Source organism: Labeo rohita, chromosome 3 (assembly GCF_022985175.1).
Source record: "Labeo rohita strain BAU-BD-2019 chromosome 3, IGBB_LRoh.1.0, whole genome shotgun sequence".
Classification (NCBI taxonomy): domain Eukaryota; kingdom Metazoa; phylum Chordata; class Actinopteri; order Cypriniformes; family Cyprinidae; genus Labeo; species Labeo rohita.
In genome coordinates this window covers 45,254,937-45,281,754 of record NC_066871.1, presented here as the reverse complement: position 1 = coordinate 45,281,754, position 26,818 = coordinate 45,254,937, and the positions used below count along the sequence as shown (strand labels likewise).

General features: G+C 36.9%; 2 protein-coding genes across 2 annotated transcripts; both read right to left on the bottom strand.

Moving 5' to 3' along the window:
• Positions 1-6,552: 6,552 nt before the first annotated feature.
• LOC127162897 (C-type lectin domain family 4 member M-like) lies at positions 6,553-20,152 on the bottom strand. Its single transcript, XM_051105816.1, has 3 exons — positions 20,035-20,152; positions 19,852-19,964; positions 6,553-6,726 (listed from the first exon to the last, which is right to left on the bottom strand). The coding sequence occupies exons 1-3, from the start codon at positions 20,125-20,127 to the stop codon at positions 6,591-6,593; spliced, it is 342 nt and encodes a 113-aa protein (XP_050961773.1). The 5' UTR covers positions 20,128-20,152; the 3' UTR covers positions 6,553-6,590.
• A 76-nt stretch (positions 20,153-20,228) lies between these two features.
• LOC127162768 (putative leucine-rich repeat-containing protein DDB_G0290503) lies at positions 20,229-21,408 on the bottom strand. Its single transcript, XM_051105616.1, has 3 exons — positions 21,214-21,408; positions 20,721-20,987; positions 20,229-20,395 (listed from the first exon to the last, which is right to left on the bottom strand). The coding sequence occupies exons 1-3, from the start codon at positions 21,320-21,322 to the stop codon at positions 20,229-20,231; spliced, it is 543 nt and encodes a 180-aa protein (XP_050961573.1). The 5' UTR covers positions 21,323-21,408.
• Positions 21,409-26,818: the final 5,410 nt, after the last annotated feature.

Sequence of the window (26,818 nt, the reverse complement as noted above, 5' to 3'; positions counted from 1 at the left end):
GGGGATGGCGGCCATCTTGTGAACTGGCTCTGGGAGGACGGCCATCTTGTGAACTGGCTCTGGGAGGGCGGCCATGACAGGTACAGGGATCTGACGCAGCACAAAAAGTGCAATTTCTTGTTTTAAGCCAAAATGAAAAATGTCCTTTAGTGCCACGTCATTAAAGCCTACTAAGTGACAGAGTTCACAGAAGTCCATGACATAATCTTCAATAGGCCGGTTACCTTGGCGAAGATGAAAAAGGCGTGATGCTGGATCCATGGTTGATCTGTATTCCATAAGCTGCTGGATCTGTGGGTGGTGAAGTATTCTGTAACGGGACTCGTCAAAAGCGTGGATAGATCCAAGTGTGAGCTTTATTTTACAGATCGTGGTCAAGACAGGCAGGGTCAGACACCAGCAAACAGTAACATCCCGGGCAAGACAAAAACGCGTAATCCAATAAACAGGCAGAAGGTCAAAATACCAGACAGGAGTCCAAAGTATCAAAGAAACAAGGCAATGGAACAAGATAAAACTATGGCAATGAAACAAGGTAAAACTATGACTATGAAACAAAAACAAAGACCATGAAAATAATACAATGAATCAAGGAAAACGCTTGGTAGAGTCCACACAGGTAAAACAATACTTCGCAACCTCCTGTTTGGCAGCCATTTAAGGAGGGCCATGCCAAACAGGAGGTTGCGAAGCATTGTTTTGCCTGTGTGGACTTTATCAAGCGTTTTCCTTGATTCATTGTATTATTTCCATGGTCTTTGCTTTTGTTTCAAGTCACCAAAGAAGCAGCAGAGGGAACGGTAACAGACAGTACATGGGCAAGGGCTCCCTCTGCTGGAGTGGCGTTACACCCTCTTAATTCCAATGTCCTAGGTGTCCTAACTTTGTCACACATGGCTTTTCTATTTTGGCTTTATTTTTGGTCAGTAAATAATGACACGGTACAATTTGGCATGTGTTGTTGTTAATCTGAGGTTTTATTTTCAAAATTTTAAGACCAACCAAGGACTAGTTTTTTTTTTTTTTTTTTAGTGATGTACTGATACAGAAAACCATGGAATTCAATAGGGTGTCCTAACTTTTTCACATTACTGTATATATATATATATATATATATATATATATAGAGAGAGAGAGAGAGAGAGAGAGAGGTGCATCTCAATAAATTAGAATGTCATGGAAAAGTTCATTTATTTTAGTAATTCAACTTAAAAAAAAAATGTGAAACTTGTGTATTAAATTCAATGCACACAGGCTGAAGTAGTTTAAGTCTTTGGTTCTTTTAATTGTGATGATTTTGGCTCACATTTAACAAAAACCCACCAATTCACTCAACAAATTAGAATATGGTGACATGCCAATCAGCTAATCAACTCAAAACACCTGCAAAGGTTTCCTGAGCCTTCAAAATGGTCTCTCAGTTTGGTTCATTAGGCTACACAATCATGGGGAAGACTGCTGATCTGACAGTTGTCCAGAAGACAATCATTGACACCCTTCACAAGGAGGGTAAACCACAAACATTCATTGCCAAAGAAGCTGGCTGTTCACAGAGTGCTGTATCCAAGCATGTTAACAGAAAGTTGAGTGGAAGGAAAAGGTGCGGAAGAAAAAGATGCACAACCAACCGAGAGAACCGCAGCCTTGAGAGGCTTGTCAAACAAAATCGATTCAAGAATTTGGGTGAACTTCACAAGGACACAGACATGTCAAGGAATTTGGCTACAGTTGTTGTATTCCTCTTGCTAAGCCAGTCCTAGAGTCTGGAGGAAGGGTGGAGAAGCTCATAGCCCAAGTTGCTTGAAGTCCAGTGTTACGTTTCCACAGTCTGTGATGAACTGGGGTGCAATGTCATCTGCTGGTGTCGGTCCACTGTGTTTTTTGAAAACCAAAGTCACTGCACCCCTTTACCAAGAAATTTTAGAGCACTTCATGCTTTCTTCTGCTGACCAGCTTTTTAAAACTGCTGATTTAATTTTCCAGCAGGATTTGGCACCTCACCACACTGCCAAAAGCACCAAAAGTTGGTTAAACGACCATGGTGTTGGTGTGCTTGACTGGCCAGCAAACTCACCAGACCTGAACCCCATAGAGAATTTATGGGGTATTGTAAAGAGGAAAATGAGAAACAAGAAACCAAAAAATGCAGATGAGCTGAAGGCCACTGTCAAAGAAACCTGGGCTTCCATACCACCTCAGCAGTGCCACAGACTGATCACCTCCATGCCACGCCGAATTGAGGCAGTAATTAAAGCAAAAGGAGCCCCTACCAAGTATTGAGTACACTGTTAGAAATCGCTGTAGATTTAGCAGCATAGTACTGTAAAAACCTACAGTAAAATACCACACTCACACATTACAGTAAAATACTGTATTTTTAGATTGCATTCTGGGAAATTTTGACTTGGCGGGAATATTTTACACTATATTTTAGTGTTGCTGTAACCTTGCTGTAGCCTGACTGCAATACGCCAGGCAATAATACAGGACTGCTGTAAATAGCGCGCCACCTGTCGTCACATCACACCGACAGAAGCTGTTGCTGACAGGAGAGAGAAGCAGAACGACGGATTTCTGCAAGTTCTGTAAGTTTATTTGATTATCATGTTTTTATCATACAGTGTACGTGTTAGTTTAGCCGCGAACGTTATAATCTAATTTACTCCCTCAAAGCTGCGGTCAAAACTCTGTGAGTTACGCACTCTTTCACCCGCTGCACTTTTCACATCTAGTGAATTAGCTTATGGTTTGTTTAGACCAAAACTAGAGTTGATGCTTGTTGGAACTGTGGAAACACAAACCGAGACCATTTTGATGAGTTTTATTTTGTTTCTGTCAACTTTGAACGAAGCTTGCTTTACTATGGATGTGAGGTAAAATGACCGTGTTTGTCAATGGAGTCTGTTAGGTTTGAGAAGATCGATAAACGAGCAGTTTAGTTTACACAAAAGGTATATATATTATGATAAAACAATTTATCTCTCTGAGGATTCCTTTAATACTGTTGTCCAATTCCAGCTTCTCAGTGACAAACACGAGCACTTTTTAATACATTTACTGTGTGCAAAAAAAAAAAAAAAAAAAAAATTGTATTTGCAATACGCTTCACGGTCGAGGTTAATACTGGACATAGTCGCTTACTTAAACATGGTTGAGAAATACAGTTTAACTTGTTCACTAACATTATTTAGGTGGGAGACCAGTTCTGTAGCATTGGGATTGATAAAAAAAATATGATAATAAAAATATTAGTGGACAATTACTTTTCAACAAAAACAAGTAAAATGCATACCAAAATCTCCAGCAATGTCTAACATAATAATATGTTGTTTTACTAACTCTGATGTAGTGTTGGAGTGTATGAAATACACATGTACAGGCAATAGTCTATGTGACTTTAGTCTATACATGGTCAACAAATTATTTAATCAAATTTATTTGATTTCTTGCAGCTCTACAGTGTGGTCCACTTGTCTTTGCACCCTGGGAAGGGCAATGCTATCACAAGGCACATTTTTGTAAGTATTATTTAAAGTAATTAAATTTTTATTTACAGTCGAAGTCAAAAGTTTATATACATCTTGCAGAATGTTAATTGTTTTACCACAGTAAGAGGGCTTATCATACAAAATGCATGTTGTTTTTATTTAGTACTGACCTGAATAAGATATTTCAAATAAAAGATGTTTAAATATGGTCCACATGAGAAAATAATACTTACATTTATAAAAATGACCACATTCAAAAGTTTTCATACACTTTCACTTTCATACACTTCTTAATACTGTGCTGTTACCTGAACTGTTAACAGCAGGCAGTTTAACTGTTCAGGACAAAGGACTCGTGAACAACTATCACTAAACAAAAATGCTTTCATAGCTGTAAATTGTTGATGCACTGTACTAAACACCATACTAAAATGTTTTGAAATGTTGTAATAAAAATACTTTTGTAAATATGTTTGAATTGTCTTTTGATTTGTAATGTTATTCTGAGTTATAGTAGTATCACAATTTACTAGCTATTTGTATGTACTATTCCAACTACACAATACACATTAATAATAACACCATAGCAAATTACAGTAGAAACAAAATTACAAAGTACTGTTATAATACAGTACAATATTGTTTTTAGTTTTACAGTACATTGTTCTACATACTGTAAAGCTGCATTACAGTACATTGCTGTAAAACAAATTACAGTAACTTGCTGGCAACCTTGCTGCCAGTACCTTACTATAAAAATACAGGAAATTTTGTATAAACAGTGTACATATACAGTAAATGAACATACTTTCCAGAAGGCCAACAATTCATTAAAACCACAAAGTGACTGCAGTTTAACACAATACATGTCTGCTTTGGTAGTGCAGCTGATGAAGTGAGTGCTCTTGTGTGGCAGCGACACAGGTTCAAATCCGGTTTGAATTGTATTAGAAGCACGCAATAGTGGAGCCATTAGCACACTTCAAGTGTTCTTGAAATGCCATTGCAATGTGTTATAAGTCACTAAAAGTAAACGATAGTATAACTTAAGTTTGTTACTAGTATAATATTAATGTATGTTCAACACACTTACAGTGTAATTGAATTGCAATTCTTATGTCACCAAAATGCATTTGAAGTTTATGCTGAGCGAATTCTGCATTTCAAAACTTAAATACAATAGTGGATATTTAAATCGTACTCAAGTATACTTGAAATAGTTTCACTTTAGCACAAACAACTATATTTAATACAACTTAAGTTAAACTTCAGCTCTGCTTTTGCACAACTTAAATGCATTTAATACAAAATTAGTTGTTCCAATTTAACAGACTTTAAGTATACCAATTTATAGTGTGCCACAAATATATTTAGTGCATATGAATAAATTACACTTAAGTATGCTAGTTTTTTTCAGTAGGGTGGTCATGTCAATCAACTATCATGGGAGCAGTCTGGGTTTTTGTGACACATAGACAAGATGCTGAGAATGGCTTGATTTGAAATAGGGGCTATTACTCATAAAGATTTAAAAAATACCACTGGGTGGATTTTTATCATTATAGAGTGGTTGTGTACACACACTGCCAACACACATTTATGTCCAAACAACATGTAAAAGTGAGTTTTGCATCCGGATGACAATCTGGAAATTTTATCCATGTAATTGGGACTTTAAATGAGCTAGACTGAAACTAAAGTTCTCCTGTTTAAAATGGTATATGAGACTTGATGCTGACTGCTAGAATTGGTTAGAAAATCAAAGAAAAGTGTAGGTAAGCCCAGAGCCCAAAAAATGTTCTTGGTCAATAAGGGAAAATACCATTAAACTACATACCAAGCATATAATCAGAGTGCAGACTCTGAATGAGATCAGAGAATTAAGTCACTACATGATAGTTGTAACAGAGGGAGCGAGACGAGAGACGAGCGGATCCAAATGCAAACTTTTATTGTAGGGACGAAACATAGACATGGTCAGGCAGGCAGGGTCAAACAACGGCAGACAGGTGTATGGACGGCGAGACAAGAGTAATCCGTGACAGGTGAGGGTCAATCCAGCGGCGAACGTTATCCGTGAAGGGCTAGGCAAATAGTAATCCGAGAAGACAGGCGAGGGGAATCAAAGGCAGGTGGCGAGACTGACAAAACGAAACAACAAGGCTAAACAAGAAAACTAGACACAGGAAACAAGGAACGCTTTGTAAGAATGCTAAAGAACAATTCAATACTCGGCAGCGTGTGACAAGAAGACCGGGGCTTTTATACTGTCTCTGATTGGACGCGGGTGAAGTGCAATGGCTGATGGGGAATGTAGTCCGGGGTGTAGTGCAACAGTCCGTGTGTACAAAGAGTGAGCGCGACATCTGGTGGTGAGCGGTCCGCGGCTCACCGACCAGATCTGTAACAATAGTAATATCATCATCACCTGATCATTTTTTTTTTTTTTTTTTTTTTTTTTTCATAAAAGCTAGAAAATTACCTGTTATCTTGGTCTTTCCATAGCCATGCATCAAGTGCAACAAAACAGACACACATATAAAATAAAATAAAACTAAATTCTGTGGGTTTATTTACTATCGTTATAACAGTATTTGACCATTTCATTGCAAAGAGAAAGCAATTAAATTCAAAAGCAGTTTCACAGACACTCAATATCAGAATAATTGTATTCTGGGACACTTTAGACTTCTGCAGATTCATCTCAGCACTTGAGATGCATTATAAAATGTAGAATAAGCTTAACATCAGTATTAACATAGAGCTGATTGTGATGGCAAGACATAAACACATCAGAAATCTAGCATCACAAATGAACCTAATTCACATTGTGAGAAACTGGATGTTGTGAGATTTTTAAAGCAATAAGAAAATAATCACAATTTTACATGTCCTTTCAGCTGAATATCCACTCTTAATGTTCTGCATTACATACATTTATAAAACAAAATTCAAAAGTAGTTTATATAAAATGAAAGTAGCACACTATTTTAAAAGTCAGAAACTGCAGACCGAAATGTGTTAATAACATTGTGATTTTATAAAATAATAAAAGAAGAAAAAAAAAAGAAAAAAAAAAAACACAAAAAGATGGGGTGAACCCTATTTCTCACAAATCGCTTTTAGGTTAATCGAGCATGGAAGATCATTCCAGTTGTTCAGGGGAGGAAGTGAAGATGCCAGTTCAACGCAGTCCTCATTTCCACGGTCATTATTTGGTTCAGTTGCCTGCCAAAACCTGAATAACATGCATCAAAATTTGAATCATTATGTATTATAATTATGTTTTTGTTTCGATGGCAGTATTTTTTTTAAAACAGATTCTAGGAGCATGCAGTGTAGTGTCAGACATCTACAATATTATGTTCCTGCCCAACGGAGTTCTAGGGCCGCATTTCTAGGACCCTGTTTTTGTGACAGCGTCATCCCGAGGAGACCTGATTCAAATATAAAATAAACAGATGCGAAGACTAGATCCATGGAAATTATATATATATATATATACACTACTGTTCAAAAGTTTGGGGTCAGTACATTTTTATTGTTTTTTTTTTTTTTTTTTTTAAGAAATTAATACTTTTATTCACCAAGGATGTATTAAGTTAATAATTAAAAGTTTATTAAAAGTTAATAATAAATAATTTACATTGTTATAAAATATTTATATTTTGAATAAACACTGTACTTTTTAAACTTGTTATTCATGAAAGAATCCTGAAAAAAAAAATCACAGGTTCAAAAAATATTTGGCAGCACAGCTGTTTGTCATTCTAATAATAAATCCGCATATTAGAATGATTTCTGAAGGATCATGTGACACTTAAGACTGGAGTAACAGTAAAAATTCAGCTGTTCATCACAGGAATAAATTCTATTTTAAAGTATGTTAAAATAAAAAAACATTATTTTATATTGTAAAAACATTTTGCAATATTACTGTTTTTTTTTTTCTATATTTTTAATCAAATAAATGCAGCCTTAATGAGCATAAGAGACTTCTTTAAAGACTATTACAAGTCTTACTGACCCCAAACTTTTGAACGGTAGTGTATATATATAATTTAATGCAAGAGCTGGCGTGAACTTGTGTTTGAGGCAGTGTCAGCAATCTCCTATTTAGCCTAATAAACTTATAAACTGGTATTTGTATTCAAATTATTTTACATTTATTAACGTATTACTATACACACTAATTTGTAGCACAATGTTTTACCATTTACTGCACTGTTATGCGTGTCACACATCAGCCGTGAAGCGCTGTTATCATCTTTTCAATATAGAGGAAACAAACACTGCATCTGGATTTGCATGTAGATGCATTTACTCACTGTTTAATGCGGGACATGAATGCATGAAAAATGTTTTAATATTTTAATAATCCTAAAACGCTGAATGCTGAAAGGGGTCATCGGATGCCCATTTTCCACAAGTTGACATGATTCTTCAGGGTCTTAATGAAAAGTCTCTAATATACTTTGATTAACAATTCTCACCGACAGGCATCTGAGAATGGCTCGATTTGAAAAAGGGAATATTATTTTTACAGATTAATTAAAAACCACTGCATGGATTTTTATCATTATAGGGTAGATGTGTACATACACTGCCAACAACACATTAATGTTCAAACAACATGAAAAAGTGAACTTAGCATCCGATGACCCCTTTAAAAAATGAAAAGGTACTTTAAATGTGCAATTACATCGGCCAGTAGGTGTCATTAAGTCACAGTTAATAAGTGTCATTGCGATTGAACCAAATCATTTAAATGGTTGATTCATTCAGGAACGAAACACCGTCATGTCGTTTAGAGATGTTTGGAATGATTTTGTGTTGGCGAAATTTCTGCCCCCATATCCTGAATTTTGGGAAAATGTATTTTATTAGACTAAATCACGCAATAAAAGAACGCACTCTAAATGAGCACAGTCAGTCTAGCTAGTGTTTAAGCACTCATAACTCCTCTTATAATCAATGAAGCTGTCCGTACACTTTATAATAAATAAATCTCTTACTTAGTTCGTACATCTGCCCTTTGTTGCTTATGATGAGGGAATTTGTGAGTTAAATCTGAACAAAACTCCAGGTTTTAGCAATAACTGTTCTGAACGCCTCTGATTGGCCACTGCATTCTAACATGTGTGATTGGCTATAATGCGCAACACTGTACACTGTACACACACACAGGGCCAACAGCTAATTAACGTTCAACATTCAAATCAGCATACACATGGGCTAATAATATTACATCCCCCTTTTTTATGAAGTATAGTGTTCTTTATGCAGTATATGGCAGGCCTTACACATACATAAATATATAATGTCATATCAAGAGGGTACGAATGATCCACATTGCACTTACAGAACAAGTGAACAATTTTCTCTCCTAATTACAAAAACCAAAATCACGCTGGCAAATTAACTGCTTACATTAACTGCTCAATACTTTTAAATAGCTACTAAGTATTGTGACCGATGGTATGTAGAACATTCAAACGGACAACAGCATGAATAACACCAGAAATAACACAAAATTTGGTTTTAACCCTTTAGGCGCCAGGGTTTTTTTTGAAAAATGCTGAATTTTGACATTAAGATTTCAAAAGCTTGTGGCTTGAAAGGGCTTAAAGATAGAGGTCTGCTGTAAATTACACAAATGTTGGGCATGACCAAAAGTTTATGTGGGGTGTAAATATACTAATCTAATTTGCATATTATGACGTCATGATGGGCGGCCATCTTGAATTTCACAATATTTAGGAAATAGTAGATATTGAATTGATGTTTGAACTTATTTGCATGTTTTTTTTTTGTTGTTGTTGTTGTTTTTGTCTTTTTATCCTCATTCCAAATTATCAGAAAATAGGAAACCAACAATAACACAGGAGAAAGCACAAAATTATTACTATACAGGTCCTTTTCAAAAAATTTGCATATTGTGATAAAGTTCATTATTTTCTGTAATGTACTGATAAACATTAGACTTTCATATATTTTAGATTCATTACACACAACTGAAGTAGTTTCAAGCCTTTTATTGTTTTAATATTGATGATTTTGGCATACAGCTCATGAAAACCCAAAATTCCTATCTCAAAAAATTAGCATATTTCATCCGACCAATAAAAGAAAAGTGTTTTTAATACAAAAAAAGTCAACCTTCAAATAATTATGTTCAGTTATGCACTCAATACTTGGTCGGGAATCCTTTTGCAGAAATGACTGCTTCAATGCGGCGTGGCATGGAGGCAATCAGCCTGTGGCACTGCTGAGGTGTTATGGAGGACCAGGATGCTTCGATAGCGGCCTTAAGCTCATCCAGAGTGTTGGGTCTTGCGTCTCTCAACTTTCTCTTCACAATATCCCACAGATTCTCTATGGGGTTCAGGTCAGGAGAGTTGGCAGGCCAATTGAGCACAGTAATACCATGGTCAGTAAACCATTTACCAGTGGTTTTGGCACTGTGAGCAGGTGCCAGGTCGTGCTGAAAAATGAAATCTTCATCTCCATAAAGATTTTCAGCAGATGGAAGCATGAAGTGCTCCAAAATCTCCTGATAGCTAGCTGCATTGACCGCAGCTGACATGGCACCCCAGACCATCACTGACTGTGGGTACTTGATACTGGACTTCAGGCATTTTGGCATTTCCCTCTCCCCAGTCTTCCTCCAGACTCTGGCACCTTGATTTCCAAATGACATGCAAAATTTGCTTTCATCCGAAAAAAGTACTTTGGACCACTGAGCAACAGTCCAGTGCTGCTTCTCTGTAGCCCAGGTCAGGCGCTTCTGGCGCTGTTTCTGGTTCAAAAGTGGCTTGACCTGGGGAATGCGGCACCTGTAGCCCATTTCCTGCACACGCCTGTACACGGTGGCTCTGGATGTTTCTACTCCAGACTCAGTCCACTGCTTCCGCAGGTCCCCCAAGGTCTGGAATCGGTCCTTCTCCACAATCTTCCTCAGGGTCCGGTCACCTCTTCTCGTTGTGCAGCGTTTTCTGCCACACTTTTTCCTTCCCACAGACTTCCCACTGAGGTGCCTTGATACAGCACTCTGGGAACAGCCTATTCATTCAGAAATTTCTTTCTGTGTCTTACCCTCTTTCTTGAGGGTGTCAATGATGGCCTTCTGGACAGCAGTCAGGTTGGCAGTCTTACCCATGATTGCGGTTTTGAGTAATGAACCAGGCTGGGAGTTTTTAAAAGCCTCAGGAATCTTTTGCAGGTGTTTAGAGTTAATTAGTTGATTTAGATGATTAGGTTAATAGCTCGTTTAGAGAACCTTTTCATGATATGCTAATTTTTTGAGATAGGAATTTTGGGTTTTCATGAGCTGTATGCCAAAATCATCAATATTAAAACAATAAAAGGCTTGAAACTACTTCAGTTGTGTGTAATGAATCTAAAATATATGAAAGTCTAATGTTTATCAGTACATTACAGAAAATAATGAACTTTATCACAATATGCTAATTTTTTGAAAAGGACCTGTATTACTATACTAGTAGTAAAACGTATGTGAACAGTAGCCTACTTTTTGATCAGGTCATCAGTAATATTCAGGAAATAATAGATATTGAATGGATGTTTGAACTTATTTGCATGTGATTTTTGGTCTTTTTATCCTCTTTCCAAATGATCAGAAAAGAGGAAACCATTTGAACTTATTTGCATGTGTTTTTTTTTTTTTTTTGTCTTTTTATCCTCATTCCAAGTGATCAGAAAAGAGGAAAGCAACAATAAAACACGAGAAAGTACTACATTATTACTATATTACTATAATATACAGTAGTAAAACGCATGATCCAGATCACCCCGCTGCCTCTACCACGTCTCCCGGCTCTCGCACGCACAGCGCGGCCACTCCCACCTCTGTGGAGTGCTGGATCCAGCGCCGCTGAATCCAGAGAGCTGCTGCTACTTCCAGCCCCACGTTCACCCCTTGCCACCCCCTTCCCCGTTGGGCAAAGTGTCGAAATGATTGCTTTTTTTGTGCTTCATGAACACTTTCGCTTTGACGGCAGCACCATTGCGCTGTAAAGATGTACCGGGAGATGCGCGATCATTAGACGACCGATCGTCATTTCCAAAAGACAAATATTCCCCTTCAGAGTCAGAATCGGCGAATAACATGTGCAACACATCCTTACAGTACAACTTTTTACTTTTTATTTGGCGATTTTCTCTCACAAATCTCACAATTCACTCGCACGCTATGAACTGAACTGCTTCCGCATCAGAGATACGATAGTTCACTTGCTTTGCTATTTCCTCAAATACTTTGAATAGGAACATGACGTAAATTTGGTCTAGAATCAAAGTACTACATGTCTGCCATCTAGTGGTAGGGAATACAAATGAGATATTACACCATATTAGAAACTACAGTCTGTTTTAATGAGTATGACGTCTTGTCGCAATTTTGCGACTTTGGCGCTTAGAGGGTTAACATCTTACAAATTGTTAGAGGCCTTTACACCTCTCTCTCTTTTTAACTCTTCACAAGTCAAGCATGTCTCTAGATTTCACCATGCAACCAGAACCTGTACACTGAGGCAAGTGTTCTCTTTCTGCCCTTCTGTGTTCAAAGGTGTATTAGCGACTATGTCCCCAAGTGCTGGCTCACATGCTGCAAAACTGTGGCAAGCATCCATCGAACTAACATTGTCTCTTTGAGCCAGTGTTGGCAATGTTTGTGCATTGCGATCATAGTACTATATCTGTTTTGCTTTGTTTTTGCTTCTTTTTAGCAATGTAAGATGTGAAATTATTTCCTCATGAATTTAAAGTCCAGGAACTCTGATAAAAACAGATGCCATGCAACAAAACAATAAAACTAATCTGGAGAAGAGATCTTCAAAGAGGGCAAACAACACCACCTCTATTGCTCATTTACAACCCCCTTCCTCCCTCTCCTCTCCCCTCCCTGCATCTCACTCCTTTCCCCCAAGAGATTCCACTGAAAGTCACTAAGAATGTCCATATACTACATGTGTTACATTTTGTGAATATGTCGAATTTTCCCTTTCACGTTTGGTATCGTTCTAAAGGTCTCAGTGCGATTGGTAAAATGGTCTCAATTTCACAGCAGTCTCTTATATTATGAGGAAGACTGAACACTTGTGTAGAATTGTGTTTTGCTGCTGAGGGGTGTGTTTTCCCCTTAGGGTCGGGTGAGAATCTCCAGGCAGGTGTGACCCTGGGTCATGAGATCTCCTGACAAACCAAAAGGTCTTTTATGTTTTTACAACTGATTGGAGGATTTGTTTGTTTTGGTCTGGGTATATAAGCGAAGTGACAAAACATTATGGGGGGATTCTGTATTCAGAAGAACCCCCACACTGTGTGTGAGAGTCTCTGGAGCTTTGCCTCCAAAGCTCTCACATGCTGCTGTGTGTCTCTCTGAAGTCAGGTATGCATCTCCCACTCTTAGATTTATCTTGGAGTAATTGATGTTCTGTATTTATTTGAATTGGAACTGAATTTAATTCTGAATTGGATTTTCATTGTTTAATTGTGGAATTGGCGTGATACATTTTTACCTGACAAATAAAACATTATATTTGATTCATTTTAGACTCTTCTGAAATCATTATTTCCAGTAGATTGTGAGGAGGCTGGTGCTACCGCAAATTACGACCAGGATAGAGCAAACTGCAGGCTCAGGATTGAGTGGAACAGTAGGCACATCATCTGAGACCTCCTGATTTCTGTCTATCACTGATGTTAGCAAGTTGTACGGGAAGAGACTAAAGTAAACTACACTTTTTGTGAAGGCAAGCAGTAGGCGGCTGTCAAAAAGGGTATTTAGTCACCTACATACCTCTGACTCAGCATCAGACTGGCGTTTTGTGATCGTGAGATCGGCGTAATCGGCCGACGTCAGACTCTGAGCAGCATCGGGTCCCCAATGAACGAATAATTGAAAGTATAGCGAGTCCGAAATGATCAGATATCTAAATTAATGCATAACTGATATTTGTGATCAGCCTAAATTAAACACTTAAATTCTAACGATCATATGAAATTGGAGTCAGATTAAACATGGAGCTAAATTAAAAATGAAACTAAATCCTGATAAATTAAGCAAACTTTGCAGAAGCGCTGTGAAAAGACCGAACATGCATTAAACCTTCAACCAGACAACTGGACTCCGCGTTTGGGCCAGTGGATGGATCCTTACAGCAATCACAAGTTTCAGCTAGCTGGGGTTGCAGCTGCTTTCTGGATGTAGGTAGAATGGAGCAGAAATGCATACTCATTAGCAACTGCGATGCCGACTTAAATATATCAACAGGGTATTCCTCTCTTCCAATAAGCTAAGATACGGGTCACTCTTTTCAGCATGTATTTTTTTCAGCGGGACCATTGCTTTGTGGATAGTGAAGCCTAGATGTCACATGCACAAAGTCCCACTGAACTGCAAAGTCTTTGAAGTCATACAAGCTGTATTGCGGACCATTATCCGAAATTATTTTTTCAGGTACGCCGTGGCTGGTGAATATGGCCTTCAGCTTATGGATCACTACTGTTGATGTGGTTAACCGAAGTCTTTCCAACTCAAAGAATCTGCTGTAGTAGTCAAAAGCTACCAAATAGTCATCTCCATTCCACATGAACTCTGGGATCTGGTGGGAGATCATAAGCTCTCTTGGGTTAGATTTTCAGTGCTCTAAGCAAGTAATGGATCTCTCTACCATTTCCTCAATATGTTTGTTCATTCCTGGCCAAAATAAAATGTCTCTGGCTCTTTGCATACTCCTCTCAATTCCCATGTGTCTAGTGTGTATGCGCTCTAGCATTTCTGGCTAACAATGTGGTTTTTCTCACCTTTGAACAAAAGTGCTTTAATCTCTGAAATCTCATCTCTGATATTCCAGTACTCGAAAAGGCAGGAATGGCATTTTTTTCTCATGTCAGGCCATCCAGATTTGACACTGTTCTTCAAAAAGGTAGGCTGTGGATCTTGCTCTGTTGTTGTTTGGATATAAGTTGATGACACATCAACCTAAACATGGAGCTCTTTGCTATGGTCATAATATGACAGAACAGGACCAGGTTCTCTTGTGATCAGTTCTTTCATCTTCTTAAATGCTTTCATTTGAGTCTGAGCCATACCTAGGATGGTCTCCACCTCTAGCCTGTTGTTTGGGAAACTCATGTCTTTTACTGCGTTGACCTTTTCTGGATCAGGTCTGATACCTTATACCTGACACCTGATAGCTTGTGCCAAAAGTAACTGACCTCAGGGACGCATATACTGCCACCCACTGATATTGGCACACTTGGTAAATATGAGCGAAGGTGGCTGTGAAAATAAATCTGCATTGTTTATCATTTTGATCTTTCATTCAAAAATGTACAAAATTCTAACCTTTCATTGAAGTAAAACAATGGAAAGTGGGGGCAAACTCACATTATGAAATAAATGTTTTTCTTCAATTTATGTTAGCCACAGTTATTGGCACTTGATTATTGTAACATCCTTTTTCCATGATACCAGTTCTGAGTTTCCACCTATAATGCCTGATGAGTTTAGAGAACACCTGACAAGAAATCAGAGAACATTCCTTCGTCCAGAACCTCTCCAGATCCTTCAGATCCATGTTGGTGCTCCTTCTCTTCAGTTCACCCCACTCATTTTCTACAGGGTTCAGGTCAGGAAACTGAGACAGCCATGGCAGAAGCTTCGTTTTATGCTCAGTGACACAATTTTGTGTTGATTTTGATGTTTGTTTTGGATCATTGCCTTGATGGAAGACCCAAACATGGTCCATTGTACGATTTCTAACAGAGGCAGTCAGGTTTAGATTCTTTATCTGTTGGTATTTGATAGAATCCATGATGCCAGGATGCCCAGGACCTCCAGCAGAAAAATAAGCCCACAATATTAAAGATTCGGCAGTATATTTAACCCTGGGCATGGGCTACTTTTTATCCCCTTTTGTACCGTTTCAGCAGACTATAGAAGCCCATTTGAAATTCCAGTCGTGTCTGACAGCTGAATATTCTGGAGTTTGTTTTGGGATGAGCCAGGAGTTTTTTTTTCTTCTTCTTCTTCTTCTTCTTCTTCTTCTTCTTCTTCTTCTTCTTCTTGAAACCCATTTGAACAACATGTGGGAATGTAGGGGCTGTTTGATTTTTTTATTTTATTTTTTATTTTTTTTTAGGCTTTCTGACCCCAAGAATCATCTAATCTCTGCATTTCTTCAGCTGTGATCCTTGGAGAGTCTTTGGCCACTCAGACTCTCCTCCTCACCACGATATAGACGATATAGACACGCGTCCTCTTCCAGGCAGATTTGTAACATCTTTAGTTGATTGGAACTTCTTAAATATTGCCCTGATGGTGGACGTGGGGATTTTCAATGTGTTAGCTATATTTTTAACAGCCACTTTGTATTTTGTGAAGCTCAACAGTCTTGTTCTGCACATTAGAATTATATTATTTGGTTTTACTCCTTGTGATAGATGATTAATTGAATTTAGCCTTTGTGTGATAATTGATACAGATTTATTTTCACAGCCGCCTTTGATCATATTTACCATGGGTGCCAATACTCTTTTCTGGGTTGAGGCGCACTCCTTTTTCGTGAGTCCTTATTAGCATAGCGTGCAAGTTTGCATTATGTTCTTCTTTTGTTTTTCCAAAGACGAGTGGGTTGTCTACAATGGCTGCTACACCGTTAAGCCCTTCATAAGTCTCATCAATCTTTCTTTGAAACTCATCCTGAGTGGAGGTCAATGCAAAGGGTAAGCGGAGGAATTTGTACCTTCTTGATAGTTTGATCACTCGGTATCCATCACTTGATCACTTAGTATCCAGAGTTCACATCGAGTACGCTAAAGAATTGCACTCCAGCAAGTTTTGGGGTGATGTCATCCAGAGGGGCTAATGTGGTCTCTTTTTTGGCTTATTCAAGTCTCTGGGGTCTAAACATAGTTTTCCAGAGTGGGGCTTTTCAATGACCATCAAAGCATTTACCCAGTCCATGGGCTCAGTGACTAGCAATAATGCCTGCCTTTTCTATGCTGTCCAACTCCTCCTTGAGGTGACTGCGCAGCATGAAGGGAATCCTCCTGGAAGGATACACGACAGGAACAGCTGCAGTGTTAAGGTGTATTGTGCATTCACCTGGGAAGTGAGTGATCCCTTGAAATACATCTTGGAACTCTTGCATGATAACACAGGGTTTGCTTATGTCTGTGGTGACTGAAAAGATGAGCTTTATTAGCCACATGAACTTAGCCACATATCCAGGCATGCAACCTCACAAACCACCAGACATGCCCAGACCAGAGTCGAGAGAGGGCCCCAGATCCTGTGTTTAGCCCGGAGAGGGCTTCTGTTTCCCTGTCCAGCCCAGAGAGTACTCCTGTTCCCAAGTCAAGCCAATAGAGAGACTCTGTCCCCAAGTACAGCCCAGAGAGGGCTATAGGTCTAGGCCGAGGGTCAATGCCAAGGCCATGGATGCCGTTCCGCTATATCCCCCTGAGCTCCCTGCTCCGCCATGGCTCCCTGAGTTCCCTGATATGCAATAGCTCCCCGAGTTGCCTGCTCTACCATGGTGCCCGGATCTGGTACTGCCGGCACCTACCCTCCCACCCCTCTATGTTATGTTGCGTGAGGACACACGTTCTGGTGGGGGGCATAATGTCACGCCTATGGACTATTCTTTGTGTTTTGTTTTGTTTCCCACCTGTCCCATGTGCCTTTTGACCTAGTTTTCCCTCCTGTATTTCCATGCCCATATTTGATCCTTCCTGTACTGATTGTGTTCTATTTGATTCCAGGTGTGTCTCGTCTTCCCCTCGTTTGTTGTGTGTTTAAAGAGTGTTTCGTTACAGAGTTCTTGGTCCAGTGTCTAACTCTCCAGTGTCCAGTTTAATAACGTCTATTTTGTTTGTTACTCCTGTGACACTAGCTGTGATATTTTCATATATATATATATATATATATATATATGATGCAATCTAGGAAAACCCAACACATGGTGAAATTTTACCTTTTTTAGGTTTTGATACCATATAGCTTGAATGTAACCAGAGTTATGGCTATCTTAAGTTGGCTGATAGCGACGATTTTTAGGAATGGAATTTTGAGAAAAACGGCTTTAAAGTGAAACAGCTGCCATAGTTTACACAGGACTGGCGGAGAATGATACGCCTTTACTAAATATGTTATTTGGTTTATTTTAATAGGTTAAGTGTTTTTGTGGTGTTAAGGGAAAGCACCTCTGCAGCGTGTTCTTAACGTAAGAGTAAGACAGTCATTTCTGCTTGCTGCAATAAATTGCTATTTTTCTGCACTAAACAAGTGAATTTCACCAATATATTTTCAGAGATGATAGACAAGATGTTATAGAATAATAATTTAATGAAAACCTAATTTTGACATAAAAATGACATTCGACTTTCGAATTTCCTGAAAACGTCCCAGCGCCACATCCGACGTGTTCTCTCTCTCTCTCTCTCTCTCTCTCTCTCTCTCTCTCTCTCTATCTATCTATCTATACATATGAAGAGTTGAGATGCAAAACCCCCTAAAAGCCATCTCATAAAATGAGATAATGATACTATTATAATCGACCCTATGGAATGCCAAAGCTGACATAATTATAAATAAATAAATAAATAAATCTACAAATAAATATAAAAAAAGCAAATATAAATATATAAATACGAAGAAAAGTAAAAAGCAAAAATATATAATTATTTATAATTTTATTTCCACATGTATTTTTTTTTTCATTTTATTTACACATTTATTTATTTCCACATTTATGCATTTATTTACGTATTTTTTATTTATTTCCACATTTATTTATTTCTACATTTATTTATTTCTACATTTCTCCGTCCGTACGGTAATGAGGAGGGCGTGGTTTACCTCAGCAATAGCAATCGAGCCAGAGTAGGCGAGGGGTAGGCTTTAAGGCCACAGTGACACCTTGGTGCCCAAACGAAATACAGGACGTGTGGCCTACATAACGTGCCTGTTGGTAGTGTGGGATGAATGACTTAGATGGGCAATATGAGCAAAATCTTATATCACGGGTTATTATTTCAATTACTTTAATTACTATTATGATTTAGGCTGGAAAGCGTGCAATGTGTGACCTTGTACATTTGCTGAAACTCGCGAAAATCGCTTCCTTATGCACACAGTTTTTTTAGGTTTCACTTTCAACGCATGCGCATGTTTCAGTGATTCGGGATAGATAGAGGCATCAGATGATTCGTCGCCTTGTGCCACTTCCTGTGTGGATAGTCACCGCATCCAGTGGCGTGCACAGGGGGCACGCTAAAGTGCCCTTTCGGTTCGATCTCGTCACCAACTGCAAATATCCAGAATTAGATCAACTTGTTTAATATTTTCGACTGACACCAACGATTGTTTTTTTTTCCCTGTCAATTTTTTGGGGGCCTAAGTTCCTAAGGCACATTTATAAAAGTAAAGTTTTTTTTTTTTTTTTTTTTTTTTTTTTTCTTCTCTTCAGTTTTTTTTTTTTTTGACTACACACAAACACACACACGCGCACACAAACACACACACACATATACATATATATATATATATATATATATATATATATATATATATACAAATATACATATATATTGTAGGGCCCTATAAAATCCATTTTATTTTTCCCAAATTCCCTTTTATTTTTTTTTCCAAATTCCGTTTTTTCCTTTTTCTTTTTCTTTTTCTTTTCTTTTTTCCCCCCCGTTTTTAATTTTCTCAACTCCTTTTTAATGGTAAATTAAATTGTATAAAGAGCATGTCTAATTAATTAAAATCATAAAACTTATACAATTTCACATCAATTTAATAAAGGTTCAACAAAAATGACATGTTTAGGGCCCTGTTTAATGTTCATATAGCCTCTTTTTTTACCCTCAGAAATTATGTGTTGTGTATTTTAAATGTTCTGGTTATCAAACAAAGGCATAAAACATTAATTTTATTTATCTTTAAATTATTGAAAAATAAGCAAACTTTTTTGTTTTGTTTTTTGCTATTAAAATTTAAACATGGAAGAAATATTATGTGATTATACCCTTAAAAATAATTTTTGTTTCATTTTAGTTTCATTTTTGTCTAAATGGTTCTCAGAATATGGTTGTAATTATATTTCTTTATTGTTTCTTTAGACCATTAATACAGATAAAAAGTATAGTTGCCAAAGAATAATTGGTGCAGATGACAACCAAAAGACTGTTCAATAAATGCATCTTTGTGAAGAATCTCTTCACCAATCCCTGATTCTCTTACTGGAATCCTGTCCATATTTGGCCACCTCAACCAGCGTAATATAGAGTTGTAGTGTGAGTCCGCTACGCAGTGCTTTTTAGTACTTACCCTTTTTCCAGTGTTGAATTATCCACCCATTGCATTGTGCCTTCTTGGTTTATGTCAGTCAAACCAATCCACACCCTCTCACGATCAACATTGATAAGTGAAGTTATGAAATGCTGTGTGCATAAAAAAAAAACAGAGTAAGTGATTGCTCTCATGCATAAACAGATACTTACAAATATTTACCTGTTTGACTTCAGTCTTGATTATGACCAGATCAGCACCTCGATCCTTGCAGTACTGCCTGCTCTCAGACCAGTTCTTCGAAACACTGGACATGAAAAACCAACCTGAGCTCAACTGAAACGCTAATAGAAACACACTTTTTAAAAACTGTATATGTAAAAATAGGCTAATTAAACTACAGAAACAGATCTGTACTAACCTTTTTGATAAGCTTTCTTTAGTTCATCACTCATGATGTTGAATTTGTCCTGCAGTTGGTCTTTGTTAGTCCTTAGATTAGAGCAACTGTCCTGTAATCTGTTCATGGTCTCATTGAAGACTTGGATTGTGTCCTTGTAGTTCTTGGATAGGTTGTTTTCTGCTGTGGTGGAGATGTGTTGCAGTATGACAAAAACCAGCAGAACAACACAAATGAGCAAAGCGAAACACATCACCATCTCCATCAGCACCAAACATCATAGATGGGCAACATGGGCAAGATTGTATATCACAAGTTATTATTTCAATTACTATTATTATACTTATTATTTCAGCTGGAAAGCATGCAATCTGTGACTGTGTGCATTTGCTGAAACTCACAAAAATCACTTCCTTATGCGCACAGTTTTTTAGGTTTTACTTTCAATGCATATGCATATTTCAATGATAGAAGAAAAATGAAATTACAGAAACAGATCTGTACTAACCTTTGTGATAAGCTTTGTTTAGTTCATCACTCATGACATTGAATTTTTCCTGCAGTTGGTCTTTCTTAGTCATTAGATCGGAGTAACTGTTCTGTAATCTGTTGATGGTCTCATTGAACACTTGGATTGTGTCCTTGTAAGTCTTGGACTGGCCTTTGTCTGCTGTGATGGAGATGTGTTGCAGTATGACAAAAACCAGCAGAACACCACAAATGAGCAAAACGAAACACATCGCTATCGCTATCAACACCAGACATCCACTTCTTCCTGGCAAACAGGATATAAAATAAATTATATATATATATATATATATATATATATATATATATATATATATATATATATATATATATAATGAACATTCAGTGTTAATACATTTTATGTAAGCATGTTCTTAGAGAGCAATGGTTACAATGACTGAAACATAGTGTAGCATTTCTCAGTTCCCCAAGCATTATCAACACTATTTCTACTTCAGAAAATGTATACTTACTGCATTTTTGAGCTTTTCCTGCATCCTGGCTTTGACTTGGTATTTTAGGTAGAGTTCTGCACTCAGTATCACTGTTTTCAAAATTGACATAATGTATATCTAACTCCATTATTTGCGGTTACAGCACAGTATGTGTTCATAGATGAGCTGCAGTATAATGACTACATTTATTTAAGTACTACTGACCTGGCCTTTTTTTTTTTGTGGAATGAGTGCAAAATTAAACAAAACAACACCCCAATCTGTTTTATAAAGAATGTGAAGCTGACGTCATGCCTTGTTGAGTTCTGGGTAACTGCTTTGTTTATCCCACACAGAAAGTGATATCATATGTCTTTTCTTATGGGACAATATATTATTAATACATATATACATCCTCAGAATATATATAAAACATATAGGTTTATACCATATATGAAATAGTAATATTAGAAATGTGACCCTGGATCACAAAACCAGTCTTAAGGAGCACAAGCATATTTGTAGCAATAGCCAAAAATACACTGTATGGGTCAAAATGATCATTTTTTCTTTTATGCCAAAAATCATTAAAATCATGTTATATAAAGGTAAATTTCCTACCGTAAATATATCAAAACTTCATTTTGATTAGTAATATGCATTGCTAAGAACTTCATGTGGATAACTTAAAAGGTGATTTTCTCAATATTTTGATTTTGATTTTTGATTTTTTGCACCCTCAGATTACAAATTTTAAAATGGTTGTATCGCAACCAAATATTGTCCTATCCTGATTATTTCAGTGAAAAAAGTCAAAAACTCTCCATTTCAATATTTTGAACAATAGGGCCCTACAACCTTTTTCTTTTCAGTTTCTCTCAGTTTTTTTTTTTTTTTTAAGAACTTTTTGTGTTTAAATTTAACACATTAACACATTAAATATTTCTTTATTTTTAATCAAATGAAAATTAAACCTTTTATTTTTTGACAAACAAACAGAGGTTAAAATTAATACATGGAAGAAAATTTGTGTGAATATTCTGTAAAAAAGGTTTTAATAATAATTGTAGAATTTTTTTTCTATAATTATTGGGTAATGTAGTTGTAATATTTATTTTTATCATTTAATTGTTTTATTTAAATTGGCCAGAAATATAAATATATAAAGACATACATTATACTGTACAAACGTATTACAAGAGTAATATATTTCTGTTATACATTAAACCATTCTTTTATTTTGACAGGTTGCCATGACAAAAAAAAGTAAATATTGCATGAATGGTTAAACGATTGCGGAAATGTTATCTATTTTAAGGGTTTCTGTTAAAGCATTTGTTTGGTCTTGTGTAAGCGGTGTAGTTTTGCTTGGGCAGTACATTGTCCGTGTGTTACGTGTTTTGTTTTTCATCCCAGAGAAAAGATATCAAATGTACACAGTGGTTGAAAACCAAATGTGGGTCACTTTGCATACAGCTGATACCGTACATTTGCAAGATGTCTGTTAAAGATTACTTGATCTGGAAAACATCTACTGTGTACAAGTGTAACGGAGGCCAGCTGGTAGGTGCTGTGCAGGTAAACCTCAACCCCCCTGATCTCAAGATGTGCACTAGCGACAGACACTAGTGGCTGCAGTTTTAAGCCTTGCACGTTTCTGTAATTATAGTGTACCTATTAGTACGTATGTGTAGGTATACGGGAACAATATGTTACGTTTTGGTAATAGAGAGTAACAACCAGATAAACAACCTGCAAAGAACTGCGTAAATAAACTAAAGTTACGGTGAATGTTTCGTATTTATATTGTACCTACGTGTAAGTATAAGGGAACAATAGGTTACGTTTATCACAGATATACAAATAATTTATAATGGATTAATTTAAAAAACTTAACAGGTACCTATTCTATTAAATCGTACGTTTGGTGTATCTATACGTAAGCTTTTAAAAATTACTGGGAAATTATACTCTTGTTCCATGTAGTTACAGGGTAAGTGTGCCTCTGCGGGCTGTAAATTAAAGTGGCGATTGTTCCCCTCTTGTTCAACGAAGTTGCAGGGTAGGTACAATAACAACGCGACGTAAAATGTGGTTCTACAAACTGTACATTTATTTACATTTTACAGACAATAAATGAACAATACTGACATATTTACATCATCTAAACATTTAACGTTTACTTAATATGAAATTATAACATTTCATTCTGTTCTGTGTGATTTTTGTTGCCAGCTCGTTTCCAAGAATAGGTCTACATAATGTTATCATGACTATACGGTAAACCCTTAAAATAAATAATATTTCTGCAATCGTTTAATCATTCATGTAATATTAACTTCGTTTGTCTTGGTGGAGCACAAAGGCGTTTTCTCTAACATGCTGTAACTAACAACAGAACCATAAAATACAACGAACACGCATCATAATTACAAATTAAACAATTTTATTTGTGTGCTGTAACCCAGATCTTCAGAATCCATACGATTTGCGAGGACCAGAACCAAATTCAAGGCTTTGTCCGGCGATCTTCATCTCCATCTCCAGCAGCGAGTCCAGCAGCAACAGCCGTAGACCCGTGCTAAAGTGCATTTTGCGACAGGAAAATCGGACTTTCATTGGCTCTCTGCATTCGTCACAGATTACGACATGCCGTGTTTCTGGTGAGATGCGTTGGACGCGCGGGCGCCTTCGAGGAGTGGATCAAGACAATAATCTGGATAATATTTTCAGCGATTAACAATTTAAATTCTGCTCTCATGTACTGCACCTCAAACCTACTGTATTCCGCCAGAGAGGACTGCGGCTGCAAACGCATCATTATTTGGATTACTTTTTTGTATGGCTGTTGACATTTTTTGCAATAAATAAATGATTGTGATTGCACTTTCCTGTTTTTTATATTTTTATTACTGTTCAGTCATAGTTAACGTTAGGTTTAGAGGTAGAAGTGGGATTAGCGACTATAAAAATTATTAAAATACACAGATTGTGTGTTCATGTATTGTACCTACCCTGTAACTTCGTTGAACAAGAGGGGAACAGTCGCCACTTTAATTTACAGCCCGCAGAGGGCACAATTACCCTGTAACTACGTGGAACAAGAGTATAATTTCCCAGTAATTTAAAAAAGCTTACGTATAGATACACCAAACTTACGATTTAATAGAACAGGTACCTGTTAAGTTTTTTTTTAAATGAATCCATTATAAATTATTTTTAATTATTTGTATATCTGTTTACTACCCCGTTACTACCCACCTTAACATATTGCTCCCTTATACTTACACGTAGGTACAATATAAATACGAAACATACACTGTAACTTCCATTTACTTACGCAGTTCTTTGCAGGTTGTTTATCTGGTTGTTACTCCCGAATTACCAAAACATAACATAGCCTATTGTTCCCGTATACCTACACGTACTAATAGGTACACTATAATTACAGAAACGTACACCATAAATTCAGTAGTTCTTTGCAGGTTCAATATCTGGTTTGTTATCCCCTTATTACCCAAATATAACATATTGTTCCCTCATACCTACATGTACGTACTTTATAGGTACACTATAATTGCAGAAACATACACCGTAAATTCAGTTTACTTACGTAGTTCTTTGCGGGTTGTAATCTAAAGCGTTACCAAGGTGACTTGACTTGACATCTAATAGACATCTATTTGACATCTGATAGGAAACATCCTATAGACATACTGCAGATGAGCAGGTAAATACAGACGTCAAATATATGTATCCGTGATGTACGTGTGCGGTCAGGGTAGGCTTAATAATAGGCTATTTATTTTCCATTTCATTTCATTTTCAATAACTTTTTACATTTTAAGTTTAATCTGGACTACAGCATGCCCTAGCTCGGTCACAAAGAATTTGTCATTGCTAGTTTATTAGTCGTAGTTAATTACAACATTTAAAGCAAAAGCTGTAACTGTATCATTTACAACTATTCCAACTAACACAAACTAACAGTTTTATTTGTTAACAAAGTATAATAACAAATGTAGCTATTGCTCATTGTTAACATTTGTGTGTTAACTAAGGTTAACTAACGAGATCTTATTGTTACGTGTTCTTTAGAATTCCTTTGCACTTTAATCTGTTTGAAACATTTGTTTACTCTATACATTTTTTGTCTACTGCTTTATTGTATTTAATGTTTAGTTATTTTTATTTTTATTTTTTTATTGAACATTATTGTGATAATATATGATGTATACTATTGTAACGCCACGCCAGCAGAGGGAGCCCTTTCTCATGAACTGACTGTTGCCCTCCCTCTGCTGCCTCGTTGGTTACTTCCTGTTTGGTGGACATAAAAGGAGGCCATTTACAAACTGACTTTGTGAAGTATTGTTTTGCTGTGTTGACTCTACTAAGCGTTTTCTCTTGTTTCATTGCCTTGTTTTGCCACGGTTTTGTTTTGTGATATTAGAAATTATATGAAATTGTGTCATCTTTGACAGCAAGGGGGCCCCTGGTGTTTCAGGGACCCTACACAGCTTGTGTATTTTGTGTATAGTAAGGATCGGCTCTTGAGTAACAATTAATTTGTATACACATATTCTAAAAACAAATCCTGTGTGACTGATACACCTTAAAATGAGTGATTTTAAGTCTGTGTTTTGGCTGTCAGTTAGTGATGCTCTCTGCCTATGTACTATTATCTATTTTCATGCTACTAGTATATTTTCCTTTAGGAACTAGTACTTATTCATTAGCTACTAGTGCTTATTCTTTAGCTACTACTGCAGATCATTACATAAACATAAGCACCTCTCAACCGCTCAATCAGAGTTCACATTGTAATATAATACATTAATATACTGGATGAAACTGATTAAGTAGGTCTAAATGGCTGTGTATGTTAGCTTATTTCTAATTGGTTACTGTTACGGTGTGAGGAATAAAGCGTGAAGCGGGCGGATCCATTTGCGAACTTTTATTAGAGGACATTGACAAAGACATGGTCATAGCTGGCAGGGTCAGAACAATGGCAAACAGGTGTATAGACAGCAAGACGAAAGAGTAGTCCGTAACACAGGCGAGGGTTGATCCACGGCGAACGTTATCCGAAGGGTGAGGCAATAGAATAATCTGAATAGACAGGCGAGAGTTCTGATAGGCTGGCAGCAAAACAGACAAGAAGTTATAACGAAGGAAGGATCAAGACTCGGTTAACTAGGGACAAGACAAGGCTAGACTAGACTAAGGAACACGAATGAGCTGACTAACTGGCTCCGTAAGAGTTATTAACACACACACAAAAAAAATAAACAACAAAATCTATTTACAAATTTGGGAAACACCTTCATTACATTTACAGAATTAATGCAGAAATTTAATTTAGGAAAATAACACTATTATTACTATCTACAGATTAGAAATTCCATTAAAACTACAACTGCAATCAAAGATATTGCACAACCTCCCCCAATTTTAAAACATATTAGCACAATTAGCAACTCAGCAAAGATGCTTACAAAATTATATACTTTAATATCATCTTTCTAATGGGAAGAAGAACAGAGATCAGATTAGCCGTCACTTCAGCTCGAGTCATCAGACTGCCTGTTTGTAGCGAGCATGCGGCTTATAAAGCCGAGCTGGTAATGAGCCAGCAGCG